The 26107-nt window shown below is 37.9% G+C and overlaps 3 protein-coding genes and 1 pseudogene across 4 annotated transcripts; 2 read left to right on the top strand and 2 right to left on the bottom strand.

Moving 5' to 3' along the window:
* The first annotated feature begins 533 nt into the window (after positions 1-533).
* Positions 534-1607, top strand: LOC137743019 (uncharacterized). The gene has a single exon (XM_088695347.1). It carries the CDS (start codon positions 549-551, stop codon positions 1605-1607), a length of 1059 nt encoding a protein of 352 aa, XP_088551473.1. The 5' UTR covers positions 534-548.
* Positions 1608-6346: 4739 nt separating this feature from the next.
* Positions 6347-7009, top strand: LOC137709924 (oleosin G pseudogene; annotated as a pseudogene). The gene has a single exon (XR_015963325.1). The product of XR_015963325.1 is annotated as an oleosin G pseudogene (transcript).
* Positions 7010-9468: 2459 nt separating this feature from the next.
* Positions 9469-10434, bottom strand: LOC137709757 (uncharacterized). The gene has a single exon (XM_068448735.2). It carries the CDS (start codon positions 10317-10319, stop codon positions 9822-9824), a length of 498 nt encoding a protein of 165 aa, XP_068304836.2. The 5' UTR covers positions 10320-10434; the 3' UTR covers positions 9469-9821.
* Positions 10435-20480: 10046 nt separating this feature from the next.
* Positions 20481-25984, bottom strand: LOC137710569 (uncharacterized). The gene is made up of 10 exons (XM_068449635.2): positions 25738-25984; positions 25490-25612; positions 24612-24732; positions 22932-23057; positions 22592-22701; positions 22316-22502; positions 21995-22198; positions 21616-21852; positions 21331-21520; positions 20481-21056 (listed from the first exon to the last, which is right to left on the bottom strand). Exons 1-10 carry the CDS (start codon positions 25758-25760, stop codon positions 20965-20967), a joined length of 1413 nt encoding a protein of 470 aa, XP_068305736.2. The 5' UTR covers positions 25761-25984; the 3' UTR covers positions 20481-20964.
* Positions 25985-26107: the final 123 nt, after the last annotated feature.

Below are 26107 nucleotides of genomic sequence, written 5' to 3'. Positions count from 1 at the left end.
TACTTGTTTGGTGTAGAGATTGATTATTAACCCAGTATTTATTTATGTTAATTCTACTGCAATCTAAGATGGTGCGGTACAATCGCCCATCTTGAACTGCAAATTTATTCTTACTGCGATCCAAGACGGTGCGGTATCATCGCCTATCTTGGACTGCAGATTTAATTTTACTGCAATTTTTAGGTGGAGCGGTATAATCGCACACCCTACCCTGCATATTTGAATTTACCTGCTGTTTAATTTCATTGCAATTTTATGTGGTGCGGTATAATCGCCCACGCTGCTCTGCATATTTAATTTTCCTGTTACTTGAGTGGTGCGGAATAATCGCACATTCTATATTACATTATTTCAATGAGAATGGTGCGGTACGATCGCCCTTCTCATTCACCCTGAAAATCTCGAGCCAGAAGTTTCGAGTGCTTATCATTTTGGCCTGAAGATCAAAATGAAAAATTTGTAAGAACCAGAAGTTCTAACATCATATTCCTTCAGGAATACATATTATTGCAAGTTCTTACACATCTCATTTTCTTTCAGAAAAGAAAATGGCGAACTTGGCAAAGCTTGAATTTGTTGCCCTGGATATTACCGGGAAGAATTACCTGACCTGGGTACTGGATACCAAGATCCATCTGGAAGCAGGGAATCTTGGAGATACCATCAGGGAAGAGAGCAACTCATCCTCTCAAGATCGGGCAAAGGCCATGATTTTCATTCGCCGCCATCTTGATGAGGCGCTAAAGAGCGAGTACTTAACGGTTGAAGATCCGTTAGCTCTCTGGAATGCCTTGAGAAACAGATACAATCACCAGACAACGGTGATTCTTCCAAGGGCCCGCTATGAGTGGACTCATCTGAGGATCCAAGACTTCAAGTCAGTGGCAGAATACAATTCTGCATTGTTCAGAATTACCTCTCAGATGAAGCTCTGTGGGGATATTATTACTGAGGAGCATATGCTGGAAAAGACTCTCAGCACATTTCATGCCTCCAACGTGCTCCTGCAGCAGCAGTATAGAGCGCGAGGCTATACTGAGTACAACCAGCTGATATCTGTGCTCTTAGTAGCTGAACAGAATGATGAGCTCCTGATGAAAAACCATCATTCCCGACCTACTGGATCTGCACCATTCCCAGAAGTGAATGCTGCTTCCCTTGAAGTGAACGCCACATCCTCTGGTGGTGATAATCATAAACGAGGACGTGGCCACAAGCGAGGTCGATGGAATAGGAAAGGCAAGAACCATGGAGTTCAGTTTCACCACCAGGTTCCGAGGCATAATTCAAGCCCGAGCTTCAAAAATGCGAATCGCCACAAAGGCAAAGCTCATATGAATAATGCTCCTAGAAACCCTGAAGGAGCCTGCCATAGGTGTGGTGGCAATGGGCATTGGGCGCGTACTTGTCGTACCCCAAAACATCTAGTGGATCTGTATCAAGCCTCCCTCAAGGAGAAGGGTGTCGAGACCAACTTTCTCGACCAGGCTAGACCAATGGATATACCTGATCCAGTGTTTGACTTATCAGGGCAGTTGAACACAACTCATCTAGATGTTTCAGACTATATTGTGGAAAGGGGAAATGAAGTATATCGGTCTGATTGAATCATTAATGTACTTTTATTATGCTGAACTTGTAATATTTTCAGATTTAATAAAAGTGGCATGTAAATTTCTTGTTATAACTTGCTTTTAATTCTGATTCTCTTACTCAGAGAGCATGGATAAAAATTGTGGTTATTCTCAGAACATGAGAAATGGCGGAGATATTTGTCTTGCAGACAGTGCAACCACACATACAATACTTCGTGATCGAAAGTATTTCTCAAGCTTAATACCTACAAGAGTAGGGGTAACAACAATATCAGGACCTTCAGATGTAATTCAAGGTTCAGGGCAAGCCCAGATTATGTTACCAAATGGAACAATATTGTCCATACAGAATGCATTGTATGCTACTCGATCTACTCGAAATTTGTTGAGTTTCAAAGACATACGTCTAAATGGATACCACATTGAAACAAAAAGTGCAGAAAATGTGGAGTATCTATGCATTACCTCCAATGATACCCAGAAGCGTATATTGGAAAAGTTGCATGGTATGTCGAGTGGATTATATTATACATACATAAGGACAATTGAATCACATACTGTCATGAACCAGAAGTTCATTGATTCAAAGGTTTACATGCTTTGGCATGACCGTCTGGGTCATCCAGGATCTACCATGATGCGTAGGATCATTACCAACTCTAATGGACATCCATTAGTGAGCAGACACATTGCTGCCTTAAATGATAACCCTTGCAAAGCTTGTTCTCAAGGGAAGTTGGTAATTAGACCATCTCAACTAAAGGTTGATGCTGAATCCCCATCATTTCTGCAAAGAATTCAAGGGGATATTTGTGGGCCTATTCAACCATTATGTGGACCATTTCGATATTTTATGGTTTTGGTTGATGCATCTACCCGATGGTCACATGTTTGTCTCTTGTCTACTCGGAATGTAGCCTTTGCGAGACTTCTTGCTCAAATAATTAAGTTACGAGCACAGTTCCCAGATTATCCCATTAAGTCAATCCGACTTGATAATGCTGGTGAATTTACGTCTCAAACCTTTGATGATTATTGCATGACATTGGGCATTGATGTTGAACACCCTGTTCCTCATGTCCATACTCAAAATGGTTTAGCAGAAGCATTGATCAAGCGGCTTCAGTTAATAGCTCGCACTCTGCTTATGAAAACCAAATTGCCAGTCTCTGCATGGGGACATGCCATCTTACATGCTGCATCATTGGTTCGATTGAGACCTGTAGCCAACCATCAATACTCTTCAGTACAACTCGTGTTTGGACATCAGCCAAACATTTCCCATTTACGAGTTTTTGGTTGTGCTGTTTATGTGCCTATTGCACCGCTGCAACGCACTAAAATGGGACCTCAGCGTAGACTGGGAATTTACGTGGGTTTTGATTCACCATCTATCATTAGATATTTGGAACCCTTGACAGGTGATATGTTTACAGCTCGTTTTGCTGATTGTCACTTTGATGAGACAATTTTCCCGTCGTTAGGGGAAGAAAAGACCGTTCCAGAAGAACGGAAAGAGCTGACATGGGTTGTTCCCACCTTGTCTCATTTTGATCCTCGCAGCATTCAATGTGAAAATGAAGTGAGAAGGATCGTTCATCTTCAAAGCATTGCCAATCAAATGCCAGATGCATTTAATGATGCTATGAAAGTGACAAAATCACATATACCAGCTGCAAATGCACCTGCAAAAATTGATGTCCATGTTGGACAAAATAAAGTGGCAGCAAATGATTCATCTGGTGCACGCCTGAAGCGTGGTAGACCCCAAGGTTCAAAAGATTCAGCTCCTCGAAAGAGAAAGTCGAGGGCACAACTGAATCCAAATGAAATCATTCAGGAAGAGAAAATGAATGATACATCCACAATTCATCATTCTGGACTTCCAGAAAAAGAAAATGTCCTTGATGAGACATCTGTCCCTGAAGAGACAGAAGTACATGAAAGCAAAGAAATCTCCATAAATTATGCATGTACAAATGAATTGTGGGATCGAAATGAAATAATCATCGATGATATGTTTGCATTTGCAGTAGCCACTGAAATCATCTTAAGTGATGATATTGAGCCCCGTTCTGTTGATGAATGCAAACAGAGACAGGATTGGCCTAAGTGGAAAGATGCAATCCAGGCAGAATTAAATTCCTTGGAAAAGCGGAATGTTTTTGGACCAGTAGTCCAAACCCCGCCTAGTGTAAACCCCGTAGGTTACAAATGGGTATTCACAAGGAAACGCAATGAGAAAAACGAGATCGCAAGATACAAAGCACGACTCGTTGCACAAGGTTTTTCTCAAAGACCTGGAATTGATTATGAGGAGACATACTCTCCTGTAATGGACGCAATTACGTTCCGTTACTTAATAAGTTTAGTGGTTTCAGAAAGACTTGACATGCGACTTATGGATGTCATCACTGCGTATCTATATGGAGAATTAGATACTGACATCTATATGAAAGTCCCTGAAGGACTTAAGTTGCCTGAAACAAGTAATAAACCACGAGGTATGCTCTCGATCAAATTAAAACGATCATTGTATGGTCTGAAGCAATCTGGACGAATGTGGTATAATCGTCTCAGTGAGTATTTGATCAAAGAAGGGTATATTAACAATGTTATTTGCCCTTGTGTGTTCATTAAGAAATCCAATTCTGGATTCGCTATAGTGGCAGTATATGTTGATGATATGAATCTAGTTGGGACTCCTGAAGAGCTCAATAAAACTGCTGAATATCTGAAAAGCGAATTTGAAATGAAAGACCTTGGAAAAACAAAATATTGTCTCGGCCTGCAGATCGAGCATTGTGCTAGTGGAATTTTGGTCCACCAATCAGCTTACATTGAAAAAATTCTGAAGCGATTTGGTATGGACAAGGCTTATCCACTAAGCACGCCAATGGTCGTTCGTTCTTTGGACATTAAGAAAGATCCATTTCGTCCAAAAGAAGATGATGAGCTGGTCCTTGGTCCAGAAGTACCATATCTGAGTGCAGTAGGTGCTTTGTTGTATTTAGCACAATGTACTAGACCAGATATAGCTTTTTTAGTTAATTTGTTAACAAGGTATAGCTCTGCTCCAACAATTCGCCATTGGAAGGGTATCAAAGATGTATTGCGATACCTTCGTGGGACAACAGACATGGGTCTCTTCTACTCAAAGAACTCCACAGATGACTAGGTCCTTGTTGGATATGCAGATGCTGGCTTCCTCTCTGATCCGCATAAAGCCCGCTCACAAACTGGATATGTGTTTAAGAATGGAGATACAGCAATCTCATGGCGCTCAACCAAGCAAACATTAGTTGCTACATCTTCAAATCATTCAGAAATACTTGCTTTACATGAAGCAAGTCGTGAATGTTCTTGGTTAAGATCAATGATCCATCATATCCGGAATTCATGTGGTCTAACTTCGAAGACAGACAATCCAACTGTCATCCATGAAGATAATGCAGCCTGTGTTGCCCAAATGAAGGAAGGATTCATCAAGGGCGATAAGACTAAACACATATCTCCAAAGTTTTTCAGTGCACATGAGCTTCAGAAGGCTAAAGTTATTGAAGTCAGACAAATCCGTTCAAATGAAAATCTGGCAGACTTGTTCACCAAATCTCTACCAAAGTGCACATTTCAGAAGTTAGTGCAAGGCATCGGATTACGTCGACTTACCAAACAGCTAAATTTGGAAAATGCGGAATCAGGGGGAGATACATATCAGGGGGAGCATCCCTAATACATGCTTGTTGTACTCTTTTTCCTTCGATTAGGATTTTTCCCACTGGGTTTTTCTTATCAAGGTTTTAACGAGGCAACATAAGCATACTTGACACTATATCAACGATCCAGGAAAAGTTGTACTCTTTTTCCTTCGCTATGGTTTTTTCCCACTGGGTTTTTCCAAGCAAGGTTTTAACGAGGCAACTCATGTTGATATGTGGGCATCCAAGGGGGAGTGTTGAAAAGTCTAATGTCTGATGGCCATGAATGCCCACAAAGCAAAAGTCTTCTGCATGGGCAAAGTTTTCAATGCCCATGCAAAGTGAAATTGGAAAGTGAATTGTAATGTCAGAGGATACGTTTTAAATTTCAGGATGCATTAACTGCATCAGTTTGGAGACGCTCTATAAATAGAGCACTCCGCATGTTTGTAAGTTACAAGAAAATAAGAAGAAGAAAGAAAACTAGAGAAAAATATCAGTAACATCATCTACTCCTCTGCCTTTTTATTTGTTATCTGCCTGTGCTATAATTTTAGTGTGGCATTTTACATCTACCTTGCACCAACCACTTAAAAGGTTATCTCTCAAACTTTAATCCTTTTATAACAGGCATGCAATTGAGTAGAGATTTACAGTAATAATTCAGTTCACCAGATGCCATCTGGCCTTCTAATATTCACCAAAAAGATTTGGATCAACTAGATTTCATCAGTCATCCAACTGTCGCAAATCTATATGATTATACAGATGGGAGAGAGAGAGAGAGAGTGAAATTAGTATGATTAAAATTACAGTTTACCTTCACCACACAGAATCCTCCACGGATTGCTATGAGTTTTATAACCATAGAAAAGGTCAAGTAATCTCCCACACCACAATCATCTACAGCTCACAAAAACTTGTTCCACCCTCCACGTGTTCCCATGCATGTCTCCATGCTCAAATCTTCCCCACACCTGTCCCTCTCCACCCCCTCTTAACATCTCCCGCACCTCTCTCTCATTCCACGTCCCCCTCCCCCTCCCTTCTCTCTCTCTCTCTCTCTCTCTCAACGCATCCATGGCCGACCGTCACCAAAACCCAGCACAAACCCAGCAGCAGCAAAGAGCTCCGAGACACAGCAACCATAACACCCCGACAAATGCCTCCACATTCCTACGTAAACTCCAAGGCAGTGCACCAAACTCTGCCCAGCTCGTCGGCTTCCTCACCCTCCTCGTCTCCGGTGCCATTCTCCTCCTCCTCACCGGCCTCACCGTCACCGCCACCGTCCTCGGCGTAATCTTCTTCACCCCTCTCATCATCGTCTCCAGTCCCATATGGGTCCCCCTCGGCATCGTCCTCGTCCTCACTGCTGGCTTCTTCGTGTCCATGTGCGGGTTCGGAGCCGCGGCCGTGGCCGGTTTGTCTTGGATGTACAGGTACTTCAAGGGGATGCACCCGCCCGGTTCGGACCGGGTCGACTACGCAAGGAGCCGGATTTACGATACTGCGAGCCACGTCAAGGATTATGCTAGAGAGTATGGCGGATATTTACACAGTAAGGTCAAGGATGCAGCTCCCGGTGCTTAAACCTACGATCGAGAGCTATAGGATTTGTTTTCTTTCTTCACCGGTCCGGTTTATTGTTGAATGTTGAACCTGCAGATATGATGGACCCTTTTTTTCTCTCCTTTATTACGTTTTTTTTTTTTTTTTTTGGTCTATCTTTTATTACGTTTCATGTCTCTGATATTTGGTTTGTTTCTTTTTTATTTTTAGTTTAATTTTTTTTTTCTTTTTGGGGTCAGATTTAAAGGCTTTATTTAGTGCATGGTTTGGGCTTTTGCTCTTTATGTTGTTATGGTTTTGGTAAGTGGAAGGAATCTACTTTTGTGCATGGACCCAAAAAATGTTTGACCTTTCTTACCTTTTTTTTTCCTTTGGTTAAATGGAATTCATGAATTATTCTACTTGAATTGGAAAAATGGAGCAATAATATAGTTTTGCTAATACGACTACAATCCATCGATGGTTGGTAGTTACTAGACATGCCCTAAACATTATTTGATTGTAAAATAAAACAACAACGCGCATGTTTAAAAATATTTTTAAAATGACTAAAAATAGTGAAAATGTTTTTGGTGCAAAACACTTGAAGTGGAAGAACTACCCAGTTATGTTTTTTTTCTCAAAATGCACTTCAAGTACCTTTTTAAGCGTTTTTTATTAAAATTTGATTTAAAAACTTCAAAAGCGTTTTTAATTATTTTTCAAACGTAGCGTTGGCATTGAAATCATACTTGGAAAAGTCATCAAAGAAATTTTTCATAATTATTATTGAGGACTTATTTTTTCTTCAACTAAGCTATAGATTAGTTCTAAGTTAATTTCTTATTGGACCCAAAACTTACTCTGAGTTGACCTGACCTACGAGTCAAACCCAAGGATTTGGTCATTCATTGATGGATGCTTCCTTGCTTCCTATCTTTTCTCATCAAATACCAAAAATGAAAGTCAAAGAGAAAACCAATTAGCAGCATGTCGCGGGTGGTACGAAGCATTCTATTTGAACAATCTTAGAACTTGATTTTTTTATTCTCTACTACAAATAATGTGCGTATAATTCAACATTCAACGAAAACATTGTTTTCTTTGCAGATGGCGGTAGACCAAAGGCGTATTTTACATAAATAATTGAAGAATATTCATCATTTTTGAAAGTTTTCATCAAATTATCGAGGTTCACTTCAAATTATAAGATTGTAAGAATCATGTATGTGACTCTGATTTATATACAACCTTTGGGTAACTGGTGGAGCCAGTCTTTTGTGCGTGTGTGTGTGTGTTTCCGAGTACTTTGTTAGGCTAAGACTTAGGTAATAGGTCATTTGTGCACGTCTCTCTCTTCGTCTGACATTTAACGTGAAAAGAGATATCACGCGGGGAAGAAATAGGAATGTAATGTGCCACATGCGAATTGTGAAGAGAAATAGGAGAGAATTGGTCATGTAACTTTGCATGCACGCGAAAAAGGAGAGAGGAGTATGCACAAAAAGGTTAAGGATATAGGCTCTCAATGAGAGAGGAGTATGCACAAAAAAGGTTAAGGGTATAGGCTCTCAATTTGTAGGTAACTTTGGTATCTATGGATTTATTTGTTCTTTCAAAGGGTGGGATTTGCATATGTTGTTTGTGTTTAGGTTTTGGTAAAGGATTCATGAATGGTTGTAACGCTCACTACCCGATTTATTATTATTAGATGAGTTTAAATTATGAAATTTGTGTATATCTATTATACATATCTCGAAATTTAAACTCATCTAATGTTAATAATAGGATGATGAACATCACCATTACTTAAGGATGATGAGCAAAAATATTCCAAATATGTTCCCCTTGACATCACATTACAGATGACCTTTTGAACTCTTCTAATGAATGATTATTTGTTGAATAAAATAGTGTAGAATTAGTGTGCACAATTAATTGAAAAAATAAATAAAGAAAATGTGACATCAGTAATTCCTACTTCCCATCATCTCTCAAAAGATAATATATTCTGAGATAGATTGAGATGCCACCGGTACACTACTAGTGGATCAAATCGAGGCCTAGCTCGAATGTTAGTGCTTCATAGTGGATCACAATTTATTCCAAGTGCAGTTTTTGACGATAAAGTGTTACAGTGTTAGTAATTTGTTGGCTTAGAGTTTAGACCACACATTCATTTGGTAATAAAGCGAATAAAGCAGGCAGGTTGGCTAGTGGTCTATAGTTGACTGCGCTGTGCATCCGAATTCGAATTTCTCTACTTACAAATTAGCTTCAAATAGATAATAAACGAATGAAAAATAAAATACATCGAAATAATAATTTGAAAAGATGGCAATCTCGATCATATGTTCAGGGAAAAAACATAAGTTACACTACCCGACCAACTAGTTAGTCTTAGTTTCAATCAAATTAATGATGTCGCATCATTATTATTTGTCATATAAACTTTTAGTGAGAAACATATCGATAGTTTTGAAAACAAGGTCGTTGATGCATATTGATATGGATAATATAGCCAATATATGGGCAATCAATAACATGTTGATATATTTGTAACACTGAATGAGTGAGCCAGCCAACTACTCAAGGGTGTGAATGATATAGATGTTCAACATAGATAAAATCTAAAACGCACGAGTCCATTTTTTTCCACTAAATTTAAAAATCATCCACAAATTAAAGGGGTTGCAAAATCCAAATGTGCTCCATATGTACACACGTCCCCGCCCTATTACACTGGAGAAGTTCAACTACCTACTTCCGACGCCAACGACGAGGACGTCAACTGTGGCCCCTAAAACCCATACATGCGCCCAACATACCAATAAGAACTCACATGCGTGATACGTCACGACACAACAGTTGCAAATTGCAATACCACGAAAACGAAGCAAAAAAAAAAACAGAGACAAATTAACGCTGGAAAACATGTCGTCTTCTCCGACGAAACACTTGAAATTTAACGGCGCCGTCAGTTTCTCTTACCCCTCTCGAGGTACCCCGGCATCGGACTTGCACGTGGGGACCTTATGGGAGCTCCGTTAAGTTTCTTCCCGTCAATATCGTAATAAATTACGCCCGAGAAAGCCAACGGCTCGCACTTATCCCCCATCAGGATCGACCTCTGCCATACCCCACCGTCCCCCCACTCCTCCTCCTCCTCCGCGTGGAGGCGGCCCCTACTGTCCGATTCCTCGCCGATCTTTTTCCGGTGCAGGAACGTGATGGCCTTGTTGCTTATGGTCGACATTAGCTGCTTCGGCTTCCTCATCATCGGTGACTTATTCGGCGCGACTTTTGACTGGTGGTTGTTTCTTATCATGTTGGAGTTGGCGGCCTTCAGTTTTCCCGAGAGGCGGCGGGCGATGGCGAGGAATGCCGAGACGGAGGCCACCATACGGGCTTTGGACTTCAAGCGCATCGAGGAGTCCGAGTCAGAATATTCGCTTGTATGCAGATGACGAGCCATGTTAGAGATTTTTAGCGTATCCGAAATACTGCCGGAAGGAAAAGTTGGCGGGGAGGAGGTGTTTGGGGGTACGGGGAGTTTTGGTGGTGGGTGCAATGAGAGAGGTGTTATGTGTGGTGGTGGGTATAAATAGGGTGAAGAATGAGTTTAGGTGACCGGTTATTGCCGGTAGATGTTATTTTTTTCATTTTTTTGGGTGGAAGAGTTGGGCGTGGCTTTCGGGTTGACTTGAACTAGGGTTACAAGTTGGTATGTAAAACAATGAGAGCCATGATAGGGTGTTGTGTGACACATTGATATTTTGATGTACTTCTTGGATAAGCACAAAAATTTCCATATTCTCGTAAAATAGTCCATTGTATTTGGACTTATGATTCTTTTCGTATTTGTTGCATGAATCCCTCTGTTATTTCCCCTTTTTCCTTTTGTTCCTTCCTTAATTTGGATTGGAAATGAAGGAAATAGAATTTCAATCTTTGATCGGTTTGAAATTTGATTGGAGTAGGATTTTTTTCCCTTCAAATTTCTTTTTCCTCATTACTTAGTACTACGGTCTAATGATATTACTCTCCACTTGTAAGTGAGAGGTCTTAGGTTTGATTCTCGTGAAAATGTGAATTTAAACCACATTATTGCTATATGTTGGGAGGTTTAACCCGATTCCCCGTTCCGTTTAATGTAGATAATATTGTTTGTTAAACAAAAAATAAAAAATAAAATATTTTCCCTTGCCTCATCTCTTATTTGAACGGTCACGAGAACAAGGAATGTGGAATGAAGAGAATCATATTCCAATTTGTTTTCTAAATAATGAAAGAAAATTAACGACTTTTCTTTTGTAAATGTACCGTAAGAATAACGAATCCTAAATAGTCAAAGAAAATTACAGAATTTCTTTAATAATATTTGTTGGGCATTCTTATTTAATGAATTACTTTTTTATCGAACAATGCTAGAGAGATCACAATTGTAAGCCAATTTATAACCATAATATGATCTTCTTCTTCTTCTTTTTTTTATTTTTTATTCTCATAACCTACTTGTTTTTCTTTCCTTTTATCTCATTACACAATTGTGTATTAGTTTAGTGCTTAAAGTTTTTGTTTATTTATAAAGCATGTGTTTGGTATATAAAATTGATATATACGCGTGTGAAATATGTTTTAGGCACCTGAGAGCCACAGTAAATATGCTATGTAATCGTACTGAGTCAGGGTAATTAAAATCAAATTATCAAAATTGTGCATTTTGCTTATGTAATATAATAAAAAGTGACGGTCAGGATTGGATGTCTAATTACTAACTGTAACTTGCAGATGGGGTTCCACTTTAAGGGTCGTGATGGTCAGCGTAGATTGAGGACTTTTTGGTTTTGGTCTGAGTAGCTAGATCGAAAGACCTTTTAGTTCTTGGGATGCAAAGAGCTTAAGCTGAGAAAGAGAAAGTGAGCCAAGTGGCGGTTGAGTCAACTCGCATTGCAAGTAGTTTTAGTTTTAGTGGGAAAGGGATCATCTCCGGATCTCTTCTACCAAATTCAACCTATCAATCAATCCGAATCTTTGAAATTTGATCCAACAGCTAAAATTATTATAAATTTTAAAGGAGCCTCCTGTTTTTAGCTGTTAGATCAAATTTTAAGGGCCCAAATTGATTAATAGGGTGGATTTGGTGGAAGGGATCCAGAGAGGATCCCTTTCCATTTTAGTGAAGTTTGCAATTAAAACTAGAGTGATGTTAGAGAGTGTGTCAAGAACACCACTCGATACATTAAGCATAATAATACAATTAGTGAAGTTTCTAATCAATTGTATTATGACATTTGGTGTACAATGTTGTGTTCTCGGTATATTAAAAGTTTTCTCGTTAGAGAGATCATCTATATAAACTATATTTAATAGACTAAATGATATGACGGTTGAGTTGGATTTCTTCTTTAATGATTAAAAAAAAAATCAACTTTCAACCGCCACATATGGTGTAATTAAAAAGATATTTCTCAAGGATTTTCCTTAAAGATATCATTCGAAGATACATACATACATATATCCTGCCAAGTCTTACCTTGTAACTGATGGCAGAAAAGAACGGACATGAAACATGTAGTTTTAAAGTAGCGGTGTTTCACATCAATTATGTGAAGTTATGTAAAAAATAAAATAAAATATGTAATATCGTATTATTTATTTACAATACTAGAATAACGTCTCTGAGGATGTAGGTAAGTCCGTCTCTTGATTGTGGTTTTGGGGCACATAATATTACATTACATTAGTGCCAAAGCCGGTCTTAGGTTGGACCGAGTATTGCAACTTGGAAATGTGTTTGCGTAATCTCATTCACTTAGGAATTTAGGAATTAGGGCTCGCCCCAGATTGCGACTTGGTCTTTCCATGCTTTTATAGACTTTTTGGTTTCTGGTATAATCGTCTGATTTGAAACCATTATCTCTCAACCTGCAGTAGATCACTATATATATAGTTAGGCATGAAGCATGCATTAATCGTTGTTCTGGTTTGGCCACCACAAAAGTTATCTCCCTATATTTCTACCATCCAATTCCTCAAGTCTGAAACTAATCATTGCCCATTTCTGCGTACCCACAGTTTTCCTTTTGGAAACCCTAATATGAAATCAAGCATGAATACTTTGAAGGGGCACGTAGTGGTAGGCTACCTTCCATCTCTAACATTTAAGTGATGACTAATTAGCAACTTATAGAATGGTTTATCAGGTCAGTTAAGACTTATAAGCCGTAATATATATTAGGTCCATTGGGTGGCAACACACACACATACACATACATGGGCGCGGATCCGTAGTATCACTTTTTTCACATAACTTTTGACACACGTTTTTGTAGGGATCACTTCATAATGTATTTTAACGATTGAACCGTCTATCTTTTAAAACATCATTCATAGATCATTCTTGCAAAACAATTAGATAAATCCAAAACCATTAGATATTCATTTGTAGTAAAGAAAATGAACGAATACAGTTATACAAAAAAAACCCTAAACTCTAATTAATCCAACGGTCATATGGTTTTAGATTTTGATGATTTTTTGGTAGACATGATCTTTAAGCGAAGATCTAAAAGATATACGGTTTGAATTGTTGAAATACATTATAAAATGACCCCTAAAAATGTGTGTAAAAAAAATGATGACACGGTTCCGTCTCCATATATATTAAGGTTTATTTGATAATCATTCTGCTTCAAATTTTAATTTTCAGTTTTTTTGTTATAAATAGAGGAGAAATACCTTGGAAGGGATGTAAAAGAAACCTACAGAAAATGATATACAAAATGAAATTAAAACCTAAAAACTATTTTAAGTTGTTTTCTCCTGTAAACAAGGGGTTGAAATCTAATAACTAAAAACAAAATAGTAATCAAAAGGTATATTCAGTTTCACATATAAAAATACCATACATATTTCATGCCAACATATTAGCCAACTTAGTATCTGAGATATACAAAGAACAAATTAAGCCACCCTTTCGAGTCAGATTAGTCCAAAAGGCAACTTCCAAATTTGTGATAATCTTTTTTAAACATACAGAATGAATACGACATATATCATCCCTCTTTCTCATAAGGGTTTACTGGATATGTACCTGTCATACACAAGTCATTATAATGGCCACTAAGATAATTAAGTGGCGTAATCACTTGGCGATGGCGGCAAAGTTGACATGAAAGGAGAAGAATTAAATCAGATTAGTTTAAACATTTGGATTGGTGAATATCTAGTCATTAAATTATAAGCTTTTCGGTGATCACGTTATTTATTTTTTAATATAACTTAAATTTATGTCACAAAGGTTGTAGATACCGGTTGAGCAAAGTTCCTCACCAATATACCTACATTCAGAATTTTATTGTGGCGGTTTCTCAAACGAATCATGCATTACGTACATGACAATGCATATTTAGCTTACTCATTTAGCTCGGAATAAAATTGCAAGAAAGTTCTTTCTCAAAATTTATACATGTATGACCAACATGTTTCATAGGTTGTAAACAACTTAATGAGTAGTTTTTTCTTTTTAAAAAGGGGATCAACTGCTGGTTTTGCCACAATAGTCCACATTTTCGAGGCCAAGAAGGCTCACAGAGACATTTCAGTCTCTCTATGTCCCATTGTGTGATTCACAGAGGCACTTCATTGGTTGTAAACAACATAATGAGCAATGACCTACCTTAATTATGTCAGATTGATTGTTGGGCTCTTCTGCCGTCTACCTTGGCTTATGTCATAAGAAATACTAGTTTAGGTACTTCAAGCCTAATGGCTACAAACTGGGCCTATATTTAACAGCTCCCGCCCAATTATTAGTTTTTCAAGCCCAATGTTATACAAGAAAATCCCATGTAAAACCAATTAATCACACAATTCCAAATGATGAGAATACATTCCACCTAGGGAAACCTAAGCTCTTTTGATGTGGCCTCGTCTGCTAACAATGGTTTGTTGTGATCTCGTTTGAAGGTGATGACATTACATGTGCCTCAAGTGCAGGTTTATTACGTCGGTCATCTTTGTGGCAAATTTGTATCAGTGGTACTTTTGCTTTTACTAATAGTATTAGTGCTTGTGGTAGCTATTTAGAAGATTATCGTTTATGCTTGTTTATGTAAATTATCTCTAAATTAATGTATTGATCACGAAAAAAATATACCCACGTGTGGCAATCCTTGTAACCATTCTAATGTATCAGTGAAATATATCTATCGCTTCTTGTCATAAAAAAGAGAAACCTATCATCTCTTTGATTAGCTTTTATGATCTTTTGCTTAAAAAGTGTATTTGTGAGAAATAATTTTCGCACATATATTCTTTTCCTCTCTATAGGCGTCCCACTTTATTTTTAATTATTGAATCTAATAAAGTAAGAAACAATTTAAAATGTGAGAATACTAAAACAATAAAATAAAATTTACAGAAATCATTTCTCGATCTCTATTTTCTCATCTTTGATTGTATGGTCACTAACCGTATGGGAAGCCAACCATGAACCAATTCACAACCCAAAAGAACAATTGCTACTTTTTCTATTTTCACACCAACAATACTTGATTACTCAAAGATGAGTAGGAACTCCTACTCAAAATTCCTCAAAATTGTGTTCGTTGTCAATTTATAGAACTTCGTGTTTATAATCAAGACCGTTCATATTATAAATCACCCTATAAAGATCACCTTTGCAAAAAATCAAATAAAATTAAGGTCGTTTAGTCATCAAATTGTTTAAAAGCAAATGAACAGTATTGGTAAAAACATTACAAACTGTCTATGTATTTGCTACAATAGATTGCTTAAACGACCTTAGTTTTAATTTATTTTTTGCAAAGATGATATTTACAGTGTGATTCATAATGTGAACAGTTCTGATCATAAGTACAAAACTCTGTGTTTAAAATATAAAGAATTTTGAGTAACAATTCATACTCATCTTTGAATGGCCAAGTATTCTTCTTTTCACACAACAGTATGAATCATCATTGTTCTAGAACTTCATATCAAACATGATCAAAGGATGGGTCATTGGATGCCCTAACGCCAAATGAGTTAATCACGTGTGAACTCCAACCGCAAATAAGCCAAAGTCTAATGAGAGAAGGCATGTGATTTACATATTTTGACCTTCTTCTCAAATACCAAACCCCATGTTGAAAAAATTGGAATGAAGATCATAAAGCTCAGAAAAAAAAAATGGTCGTAAGCAGAAATTGAAAGTTTGTAGATCCAATCAATATTGAGCATGTCAAATTATCAGAGGGACAAGCAAGGTGCTCAATTTCATCAACATCGATATTGTTCCTAACTTATTAATTATCACCTGCACAATTCGTTAAGTATGAGGTTTTATTACTCTGTATTAGTTGGAGTGGAGTTAGGATATTTAAATTCTTCTTTTCTTAGAGATACAATCGATGTGAGATAATTCCAACATGCACCTTCACATGGGACCCAATTTCACATGTGTGAGATATACAGAACGGCAACCATGTGAAGTCAAAGGGACTTACACTATATGCAGGGCCTAGGGACCCACCGTCATTGCGCGGGGCCAAAGGGATCCACCCATCACGTAGCAGTACGGGTCCCTTCCCTGACTCTGATACCATGTCAAATTATCAGAGAGACGGGCCAAATGCCCACTTCCAACAACATCGATATTGTCCCCAACTTATTTATTACCACATGCACAATCCGTTAGATGTGAAATTTTATCACAAAAGGTCACAATATTAGTTGGAGTGGAGTTGTTTAAACTCTTATTTTCTCAGATATACGATTGATACAAAATAATCAACTTAGCATGTATTCGATATTTTTTTTTTATGAATTGGAAATATCATTACCAAGGCAAAGATACCAACATATGTTTGATTTGATGTCATAATTCGGAAGATACCTCTTTAACTAACTTGTTTTTCTAGATCAATCGGGGCATCGTTGAAAAATCTTAACCTCCCCGTTTTATGCAAATTATTGTTTTACTCATGTCGCTATTGACGTTGGATACATGATCTTTCATCAACTCATCTGTTCAAATTTTATAATCTATAAATTAATTTGTGTCTCATAGTCAACCCTTTCTAGTAAGCCTTGCATAAGCCATGCATCAGCCATGCATCAGGTAGTAGAAAATTTAATATCGGATTTATATATTTAATTTCTAATTGCTGCTTTCTCAATTCTCATCGTCACTCATAACATAGCTTAATAATAAAACAAGAATAATGTCTGAAAAATTAAATTTTTAAATCAAAAATTTAAATTAAATAATATATCATCAATAAAAAATAAGCATATTAATAAACATTAAATAATAATTTAATCATCAACATTCACATCCTCAAAATTTGATTTAAAATTTTAATCTCTTTAACATTAGTTATAAAATATTAATTCATTTATGCGTATAATATATATTGCACATATTTCGATATCCGTGACAATTGGCATGCCGTGCCGTCACAACCACTCTAGTTGCTTTCATTTTCATACCAACAATTAACTATTAATCAGAGTAAGACAGCCAAGAAATCATGTAATTCAGTGAGATCGATCGACCTTTCCTTTATTTCTGACCAGAATATTTAGTGATCCATCGTTAGCATGTTGTTGTATGGTGAAATCTCTGTAGTCATACATGCACATGATGATCATATGAATGGAGTGCACGTGAAAATTTATGATTAATTTGAAGGAATTTTCACGAATAATACATGTGAAATTTTTTATAAATATTTCACTAGACATTATGGGATTTATTTCCTTTTTGAATTAATATTTGATTACAATGACATGAATAATACACAAAAGCTTAAGAAAAAAAATAAAAACTAAAAATGAAAAAACCTTGTCGTCAATGGTGCAATGGGTTTGGACCGGTGGGAACAAGGCGCATTTCAGAACCATAACGAGGGTCGATCTCCGTTCCGCCCAGCTCCGGCCGCACAGGCACATATTTGTAAGGATGATCCTTTTGACGTTGCCCGTTCCGGTGGACAAATGGGGCAAAGTCAAATTTAGAAGCCAATAGTACTTTCCGGTTGCTCAAAGTGTAACGACGATCGGAGCTGCTGAGAGAATATGCTGCTGCTTGCGTAGGGTTTATGTGGTTACTGCTATTTTTGGAAACGAGATGAAACCAACCGTGGACGGATAACAAGATCAATGAGAGCCAAAGCATGAGACTAAAGAGGTGAGGAATAAGAAGCTTGGAAGCCATGGAAGGGGAGGGAGGGGATGAAAAATAGAGAGTAGTGCATGGAGAACAAAGAGACAGAGAGAGAATTTGATCTGAAAATTGTGGGAATAAAAGTTGCTAGGGTTTCTGTGTTTTAGAGAGAGGGTTGAGGGTTTTGGAAGCTTGACAGCTTAAATGTGCTATAACTTGTAGACCAACAAAGCTATCTAGCATAAGAAATGCTTGATAATCTGGTAAGAGGGGGAGAGAGAGAGAGAGAGAGAGAGAGAGAGAGAGAGAGAGAGAGAGAGGGGTTTGTAAGGCAAAGGGCCAGTAGATGCGGGGAGGGGGGGGCAGGATTGTCGAGCATTCTTCTACCAATGAGACTACCTTTGCGTTCAAGGAACCAATTAATTAGGGCCATCAAAAGTGAAAATTGTCAAACCTTTGGTTTATATATTGCGGTGACCCGAGAAGATGATGAAAAAATACATGGGATGAGATTAGGTCCCATTACTGTTGCAACACTCTAGAGCAACAGCCAACATATCTGCTTAATTTGAGGATTTCTTTTGTAGTTAACCTACAAGCTCCATGATGAGATCGACTCATGATTCCGTTTTCATATTGATTCCAATGGAGTTTACTTGCAGGTTTTGAATTACAAGTTTTTTGATCTATGCAAATTTGAGTTAGGTTAGTTGGTCAAATGTGACCCTCCTCTAATACTCGAGATAATATCTCCCTATGCGTATATTAGTATAGGATATTGCCTTCATCTTGTAAAATATAAAATTTTGAGTTTTTTGAATTACAATAGTACATGTATACATATAGTCAAAATGCCCAGTGGTAAAAGATGAATTTGAGGCTCGTATTACACACGACACATCCTGAGTTCGATGATGGTGCTAGTGAATTGCATAACGGTGTCCAATGGGAGGCTGAAATGCATCTGTGAGTCTTCTCAACCTCCATAAATGTGGACTGTGATGACGAAACCACCAACTGATCCCCTTTTTATGAAAAGACAACATTGTGGGATGCGGGGGTTTGTGGACTCAGCCAGTCTGGTCTTAGCTTTGAGCATACTCTAGGCTAGCTAGCTATGAACAATTTGACCATCACAATTGATCACATATGTTTGTTTCATGCTAAATAAACAAAATTGGAAGATTGACTCTTTCATTTTTTAGATTTTATATATAATTTTCATGACATGTGGTAGCTTGCTTGTTTGACCTTATTGTCACGAGGGATCGAATTCAATTCATGTTCGAGTTTTCAATTCATATTCACACGCTTAGCTACATATATGCCATAAATATGTTAATGCACGCTAAGTAATTGCATGGGAGGAAACAATTCCTTTGCTTTCCTTATACTCTTTCTTTTTATATATTTTCTTTCATTTGTTTCATTGGTTTTTGTAAATTTGATCCTCTTTTGAACTAAACAAAAGTCGCAACAAAAAATATATTTGACAACTCAACTTTTCTTTAAACACCGAGCTGATTAATATAATAGAATTCAATTTTACTCGCGTTTATCATTATAAAACACCTAAAGAATCATCAAACGGTCAGATAATTTTTTCAATTTGAATAAATATTTGCACGGAGGTAAAAGATGGAATATATGATTAGCGTTGTATTGCTTTATAAATTGATTAGAGTTCTATTAATTTACAAATTAGTTAGTACTTGAGCGCTCTTGTTGTGACAAGACATTTGAATGTCAATGCACTTTTTTGGTGCATAAAATGGAGTGGAATAAGCAAATACCAATACGAATATAGAATTTAGCAAGTTACACAAAGATCCAATATGGTTGTGTGTGCAAGCACGATCTCCAAAGGCATTATATCCCCTCTTTACTCTCTCTCTCTCTCTCTCTCTCTCTTCCGGGAATGGGCATGGACTTTGAATTGCCTTTTTTCCAAGATAAAAGCCTCTTGTCGGGTGGACCAAATCCATGGAGACCATGGATTCAGATCGCCATATGGCTGGCAAGCAATTAACATGCCGTTTTACCTTCCTTTTTCATGGGGAAATTTGGTATTTGTCTGGTTAGGTTACCCTCGTACAAAGGAGATACTAGCGTGGAGTGCCCTTCTTGGTCTCAACGACTTTGCCTCAGTAGGCCAGTATGCCCTACATGGCAACCGGTCTACTCATTTTCACGAGAAATACTTATATGACACAAGACAACGGCCGTGCTTAGAAAGTTCTTGTCCTTCTATTATCTACTCTGACCACAATTAGCCACGTGGGGTTGCCGACGTGGCCCAACATTTTTCATCTACTTTTCTTGGATGACATTGACCTCTTGGATCTCAACTCTTAACACTGTTTCTGGCCCATTCCTTTTTTACTTTGAAAGCACAAAGTTCAAACAAGTTGTTGGCCATCTCAAAAATTGAGAAAATAAGGGTGTTGATGGCAAATTCTGTAATTTTAAGAACACAAGAATTTCCACTGATTTACCTAAATTATACCAACTCTGATGATATTTTTAGCAACTTTACAATAGTTGGTCCGTACCGGGAGGTAAGTTCCAATACGCCTGCCTCATGAGAACAAGGTTTCAAATTCCCCTTTCTCCGTCAACAGCTGATCCACGGCCTAAATCCTAGCAAAACCATCGGAATTCAGTGTACAAATCCTTCAAAGGATACTGAGTCGATGAAAATTACGTGAACTGTTGCATTTGTCACACTAAATCTGCCAGCAAAGACTCGAGGAGTAACAAACGAAGCCAAGACCAAGTAAAAATCAGCAGTACTCCACCTAATACACAAGAAAAGGAAAACTGCACCTACGGTGCGGACCTAAGCACTGCTTTTGATTACTTTGGACCTTTCAGATCCTCGAAATCCATACCGTTCACTAAATCAGCCTCGTCAATAGCACCAGCTTCGGCATTCAGGTCATGTTCTTTAGCCTTCCTCCCAGTCTATATCATCCTCATCGTCCGCTATAGCATCAGCTTCGACGTTCAAGTCATGGACCTTATAATTTTCTGCATTACCTGTAGTGTGTATGAGAAAAGATGTCAAACAACAATATTCAAGCACATCAATGAAGAATCTGTCACAATGCATTGTCAAAATTTGTACTTCTATACAGAAATGAACTGCGAATCAAAAACTTGAATATGCATACAGCATAAATCAACACATGTATTGGCTTAATGACCACGTGCCATTCTCATTGTTTGTCAAAATTAACTGAATTAGAGGACGGCAATTCAAATTAGAGAACAATCTGAAATTGAACACTGATTGCCAAATACTAACATTTACCTGTTACTGGAGCCTCTTCCCAGTCTACATTACCTTCTCCTTCATCCTCGCGCTTTGACTTCATGCCAACCCGACGATTAGGAGACACTGCGGAGGGACCATCAGAGATCTGTGTTTCCTGTGCTTTCTTAGCTTCTTCTTCTTGCTGTCTTTTTATTAGAGCAGCATAATATGCTTTTAAATACTCATCCTGTAAAGCAATGAAGATACAATTAACTCAAAAGTTTAATTAATTAATTAATTTATTTTGAAGGGGGTCTCAAAGCAAGAAATTATTGCACAAACCTGTATATTTTTCTCATTATTCTCGGTACTGAATTTTTTGTCTTCTGAGAACTCTGGAGCTGCTACACTTCCAATGGCATCCATCTTTTGCTCCTGCTTGACCTCTCCACGTTGTTCTTTTGTAAGGTTCATGCCTTGCTTGATCATCCAAGGTGGCAAAACTTTCAGGCTTGTACCATCAGCTTCAGATTTAATATCCTTTCCTTTTCCTTCAACCCCAGAGAAATCAACTTCAACCTGCAAACGGAGATATTTCAAATCCTCACAGCTGATGCAATTACCATATAGTCATTACTGTCAAATAAAAAACAGTTATCGCAAACACACCTCAAGGCTGAGAGACATGATTCGATTTTTGGAGGGAGGGGACAAGACTTACCTTTGTATCTCCAAGAAAGGGCATTGGCGTTCCACCGTATCCCATCCCATGAGAAGATTTGGAGGGATCCATGGCACTAGACTCACCATTCTCCGCACGTCTAGCAGCACTTGCTCGAGCTTCCCAAGCTTGGAGACTTCCAAATTCAGGAGGAGATAAGTCTTTAACTCTATTAATTTGGTCCATTAGAGGCTTCAGCTGTACCTGCATTCATTTCATTTATCAACTCAGAGAACCATTAGAGCAGTAGAATACAGAATACACGAGTACAGTAAAGCGCATCATTACATATCAAAATCAAGAAAAAGACAGAGCAAAAACCTCCATCTTTTGAAGCAAGTCTTTTAATTTTTCACGTCGCCGCCTCCTTGCATTGTCGTCTCCATCTCCTACTACTTCTTGCGAAGCTAGCTTGTCACTCTCAGCCACAAGTTCTCCATTGCAACTTTCACAATGGAAGTACTCATCCTCCATAGACACCAGTTGCAGCGCATCTAAAGCGTTGTATCTAAAGATTTGCGCTTGCATGCATAATTCAAGTATCAAAATGAGGAACACACAGAGAAACACACAGGAAAAAGAAGAAACAGTTGAGACCTTTTCCCACAGTTGGGGCATACATATTCCTGAACTGTGTTCTTGTCCTCCAACTCATCTTTCAGTTTTTTCCGCAAACGGTGCAGTCTGTACCTTACCACATCATATATCTGAAATATACTCTAGTTTAGGCCTTAACCAAAAAAATAGAAGCCAATATTTTATCAGCAATTGATAAATTGAATAATCAAGTCAAGCCAGCAAAACTTCCAACATTGATTCATTCGCCATCTAGTTATCGATCTAATTGTTTTTTGTTTTGTTTACAATTAGTCAATTACATAACTAAAAATAAGAAAAGAATCTAGATACATCTGTATACAAAATCTATAAAACCAACCTGTGCATAATCCAGACAGCAGTAAGAGTGAGTGTGCATCTTAACTTTCTCTTCCCCTTCTTTTACAGGTGGACCATCTCCTGAGGCAGCAACAGCTGCATTGTGCACCTTTGCACCCTTAGCTGTCTGCAAAAATTAATGATATAAGGAATAAAACCCACATAAAGGGTTACTCGCCAAATAGGGCAGCTTGTTAATCCATATCAATCAACAGCAAAAAGAAGCAAGATTTGTTCCGTATAAATTACTAGACGTCAACCTTTATATATAAGGGAAAGATTACTATAATTCATCAAATAGAGATAGATGGACTACTAGGACAACCACAATGCACAAACTACGAATATTAATTGGAATGGCAGAATCATCTAGCATAACCTAAAATGAAATTTCACAAAAAGCAATCCCTCATTACATCTTCCATCATAAGATTAAAGGTGCAAACGACCTTGAGGGCTTGAGTGTCCAATAGATCAAAAAATAGTGTTAAACAATAACAGAACATATATACAGAGTAAATTTTATTTATAAGGAACAAGTGTTAATAACAAGGTGTTCTTGCAGGTTTAAGCAAGTTGTAAGCAAAAAAATTGATTCCCTGCCTTCACAACAATATCTAATTACCTTTTTAAACCTGGTAACGCAGGCTATAATTGGATCCTATAAACCTGATTAAACCCTCATATATGAAGACTACAATAACCTGGTATGTCAGCTTGACCTGCCTCAGGTTAATCAAATGCAATCTAGTTCTTTCAGGAAAACTATACAACTATTTCTCTTTTGACACATTTATACCAGGGCCTTTCTTGTTAGCTTCTGGGATTTGAGAAAATAAATTCTCTTGAACACATATGCACACATACTGGTGTTTATCTCTTTCTATTGTACCTCATCTTTTAAGAGGTGTCATATCAGAGTTTATCTGGTTACTGTCCAAGTCACATGGGTTGGACTTGGATCCCCCTTTGTGCTTTTATCTTAGGGTTGGGGATAAAGTGAAGTAACAGCTAAGTGCCTAAGACCATTCTCTTATAACTGGCAAACCCATAAAGCCATTAGACAATTTGGACCGAGGGGCCTCAAAGCTCCAGCATTGCTGTAGGAAATCTTGGTTTACTCAATTTCTATTTGAAATGACTAATGGTACAAACTAGATTGAGCACTAGGATCACTTACAAGTGAAAGATACCTAAAAATACAGATACCGACATTGATAAAAATCTTGGTTTACACAAAGGTTGGACTTGGATCCCCCTTTGTGCTTTTATCTTAGGGTTGGGGATAAAGTGAAGTAACAGCTAAGAGCCTAAGACCATTCTCTTATAATTGGCAAACCCATAAAGCCATTAGACAATTTGGACCGAGGGGCCTCAAAGCTCCAGCATTGCTTTAGGAAATCTTGGTTTACTCAATTTCTATTTGAAATGACTAATGGTACAAACTAGATTGAGCACTAGGATCACTTACAAGTGAAAGATACCTAAAAATACAGATACCGACATTGTTAATATTCTTCTTGGTTTAACCCTTCAAGCATGTAGAAACTTCTCTCCGTTTTTGTATATTAATATTCACAAAATGAATCAGAATAATACGTAAAACTCATCAGATGGACCAAACCAACTGGTAACCAAAAAGCATTGAATAATACACAATAACTAAGATCAAACGAATGACCTCTCTCCTATGATCTCTGGTGACCAGTTTTTCCTCCTCAAAAAATCGCAAAGTACGACGAAGTTGCTTCGAGTGCAGTTTCAAGTCCTTTGCCAAATCTTCTTCCCTTACCCATTGTCGTCTGGCATCAAAACATCTAAATATTACTCACAAGCAAACAAATGACAAATTATAAAAGCTTGTGCACCTTCACCCTCAAACACACACACACGGAATCACCCATGTAATGCACAATAAAAACCCTCATAGCAATGTCTATGCTAAGTTTTGTAGGGCCCATTTGGGATTGCTTGTGGACTGGAATAATTAACGTGTTTTCAGATAACCAAAAGCGCTTCTCACTACGAATTCATTTGGGACTGCTTTTGTAGGAAGCACTTATGCTTATAAGTGCTTTTGCTCATAAGTCCAAAAATTCAAGAGCTTCCTAGAAAATCACTTCTACGATCCAAAGGAGCTTTCAAATTTTTTCTGCCAAACGTAGTGAGAAGTGCTTTTGGTTGTAAACATGTATTGTTAGTGCTTCCAGAAGCAATCCCAAATATGCCTAGGTTTGACAGGAAAACTTAAAATGCTTATGGGTCATAGAAGCACTTCCTGGAAAGCAGGAAACACCAAACATGTGCGAGTGCTTTTCAAGGAAGCACTTGGGTAATCAAACTCACACACGAAATTCAACCAAATTAGTTGCTCATAGCTCACTTCACCAACCCTAATTCACATTTTCCCTCTCCAATTACTCAGTCAGTAATCGTAGTTACCAATACTCTCTCACTCCACATTTCTACGATTTCGGGTTTCAACCAACTTAAAAATTTCATCTTTCAACCTAAAAACGCTGCCTTAATCCAAAAAACAATACAATTAACTTCACAAACCTCGATAGAGCATCCAGCACCACCACCGCAATCCCCCGATTATCGCTCCGTCCGGTCTTGGGCTGATTCTCCCCTTTCGTCGGTATGTCATCGTAAAATGCCCTCGCAGTAAGCTTCACCAGCCTGAATTCCGATTGAAATCACCAAGAAGATAATCAAATACGACATTAAAATTTCTGCAGTTTTAAATGAGAGCGCAAATTGATCGATTTAATACAGAAACCCTAGGGGAGTTCAAGAACGACTACTTGTTGAACGGCTCGATGCTCATCGTCTACGAATCAATTTCCGGCGAATTTCTTCCGATTTTTGAATAATTTCTCTCTCTCACTGCTGCGTGCGCGGGTTCAGTAGGGCTACTGCTAGAGAGAGAGAGAGAGAGAGAGAGATCCGTGGCTCTCTGGTAGGTTATGGAGGGACCTATGGTAATGCCGTATGCCTTATGCAGTTGAGTAATTTGCCTAAAAGGCCGTTGAGAATATGCGATTCACGAATGGGGTTGGAAGGTTTCTGAACTATTATAATAAAACCCACATCCAAGCCACGGATTTTGTTTATTTACTTTGTAAATTATGTATTAAGAGAAATCGAATTTAAAACATCTTTCCACGTTGATTG

The sequence above is a fragment of the Pyrus communis genome, chromosome 6 (genome assembly GCF_041283825.1).
Source record: "Pyrus communis isolate YQ-2024b chromosome 6, ASM4128382v1, whole genome shotgun sequence".
NCBI lineage: Eukaryota > Viridiplantae > Streptophyta > Magnoliopsida > Rosales > Rosaceae > Pyrus > Pyrus communis.
Note: the sequence above shows the minus strand (reverse complement) of the source record. Positions and strands in the feature narration are given on the sequence as shown.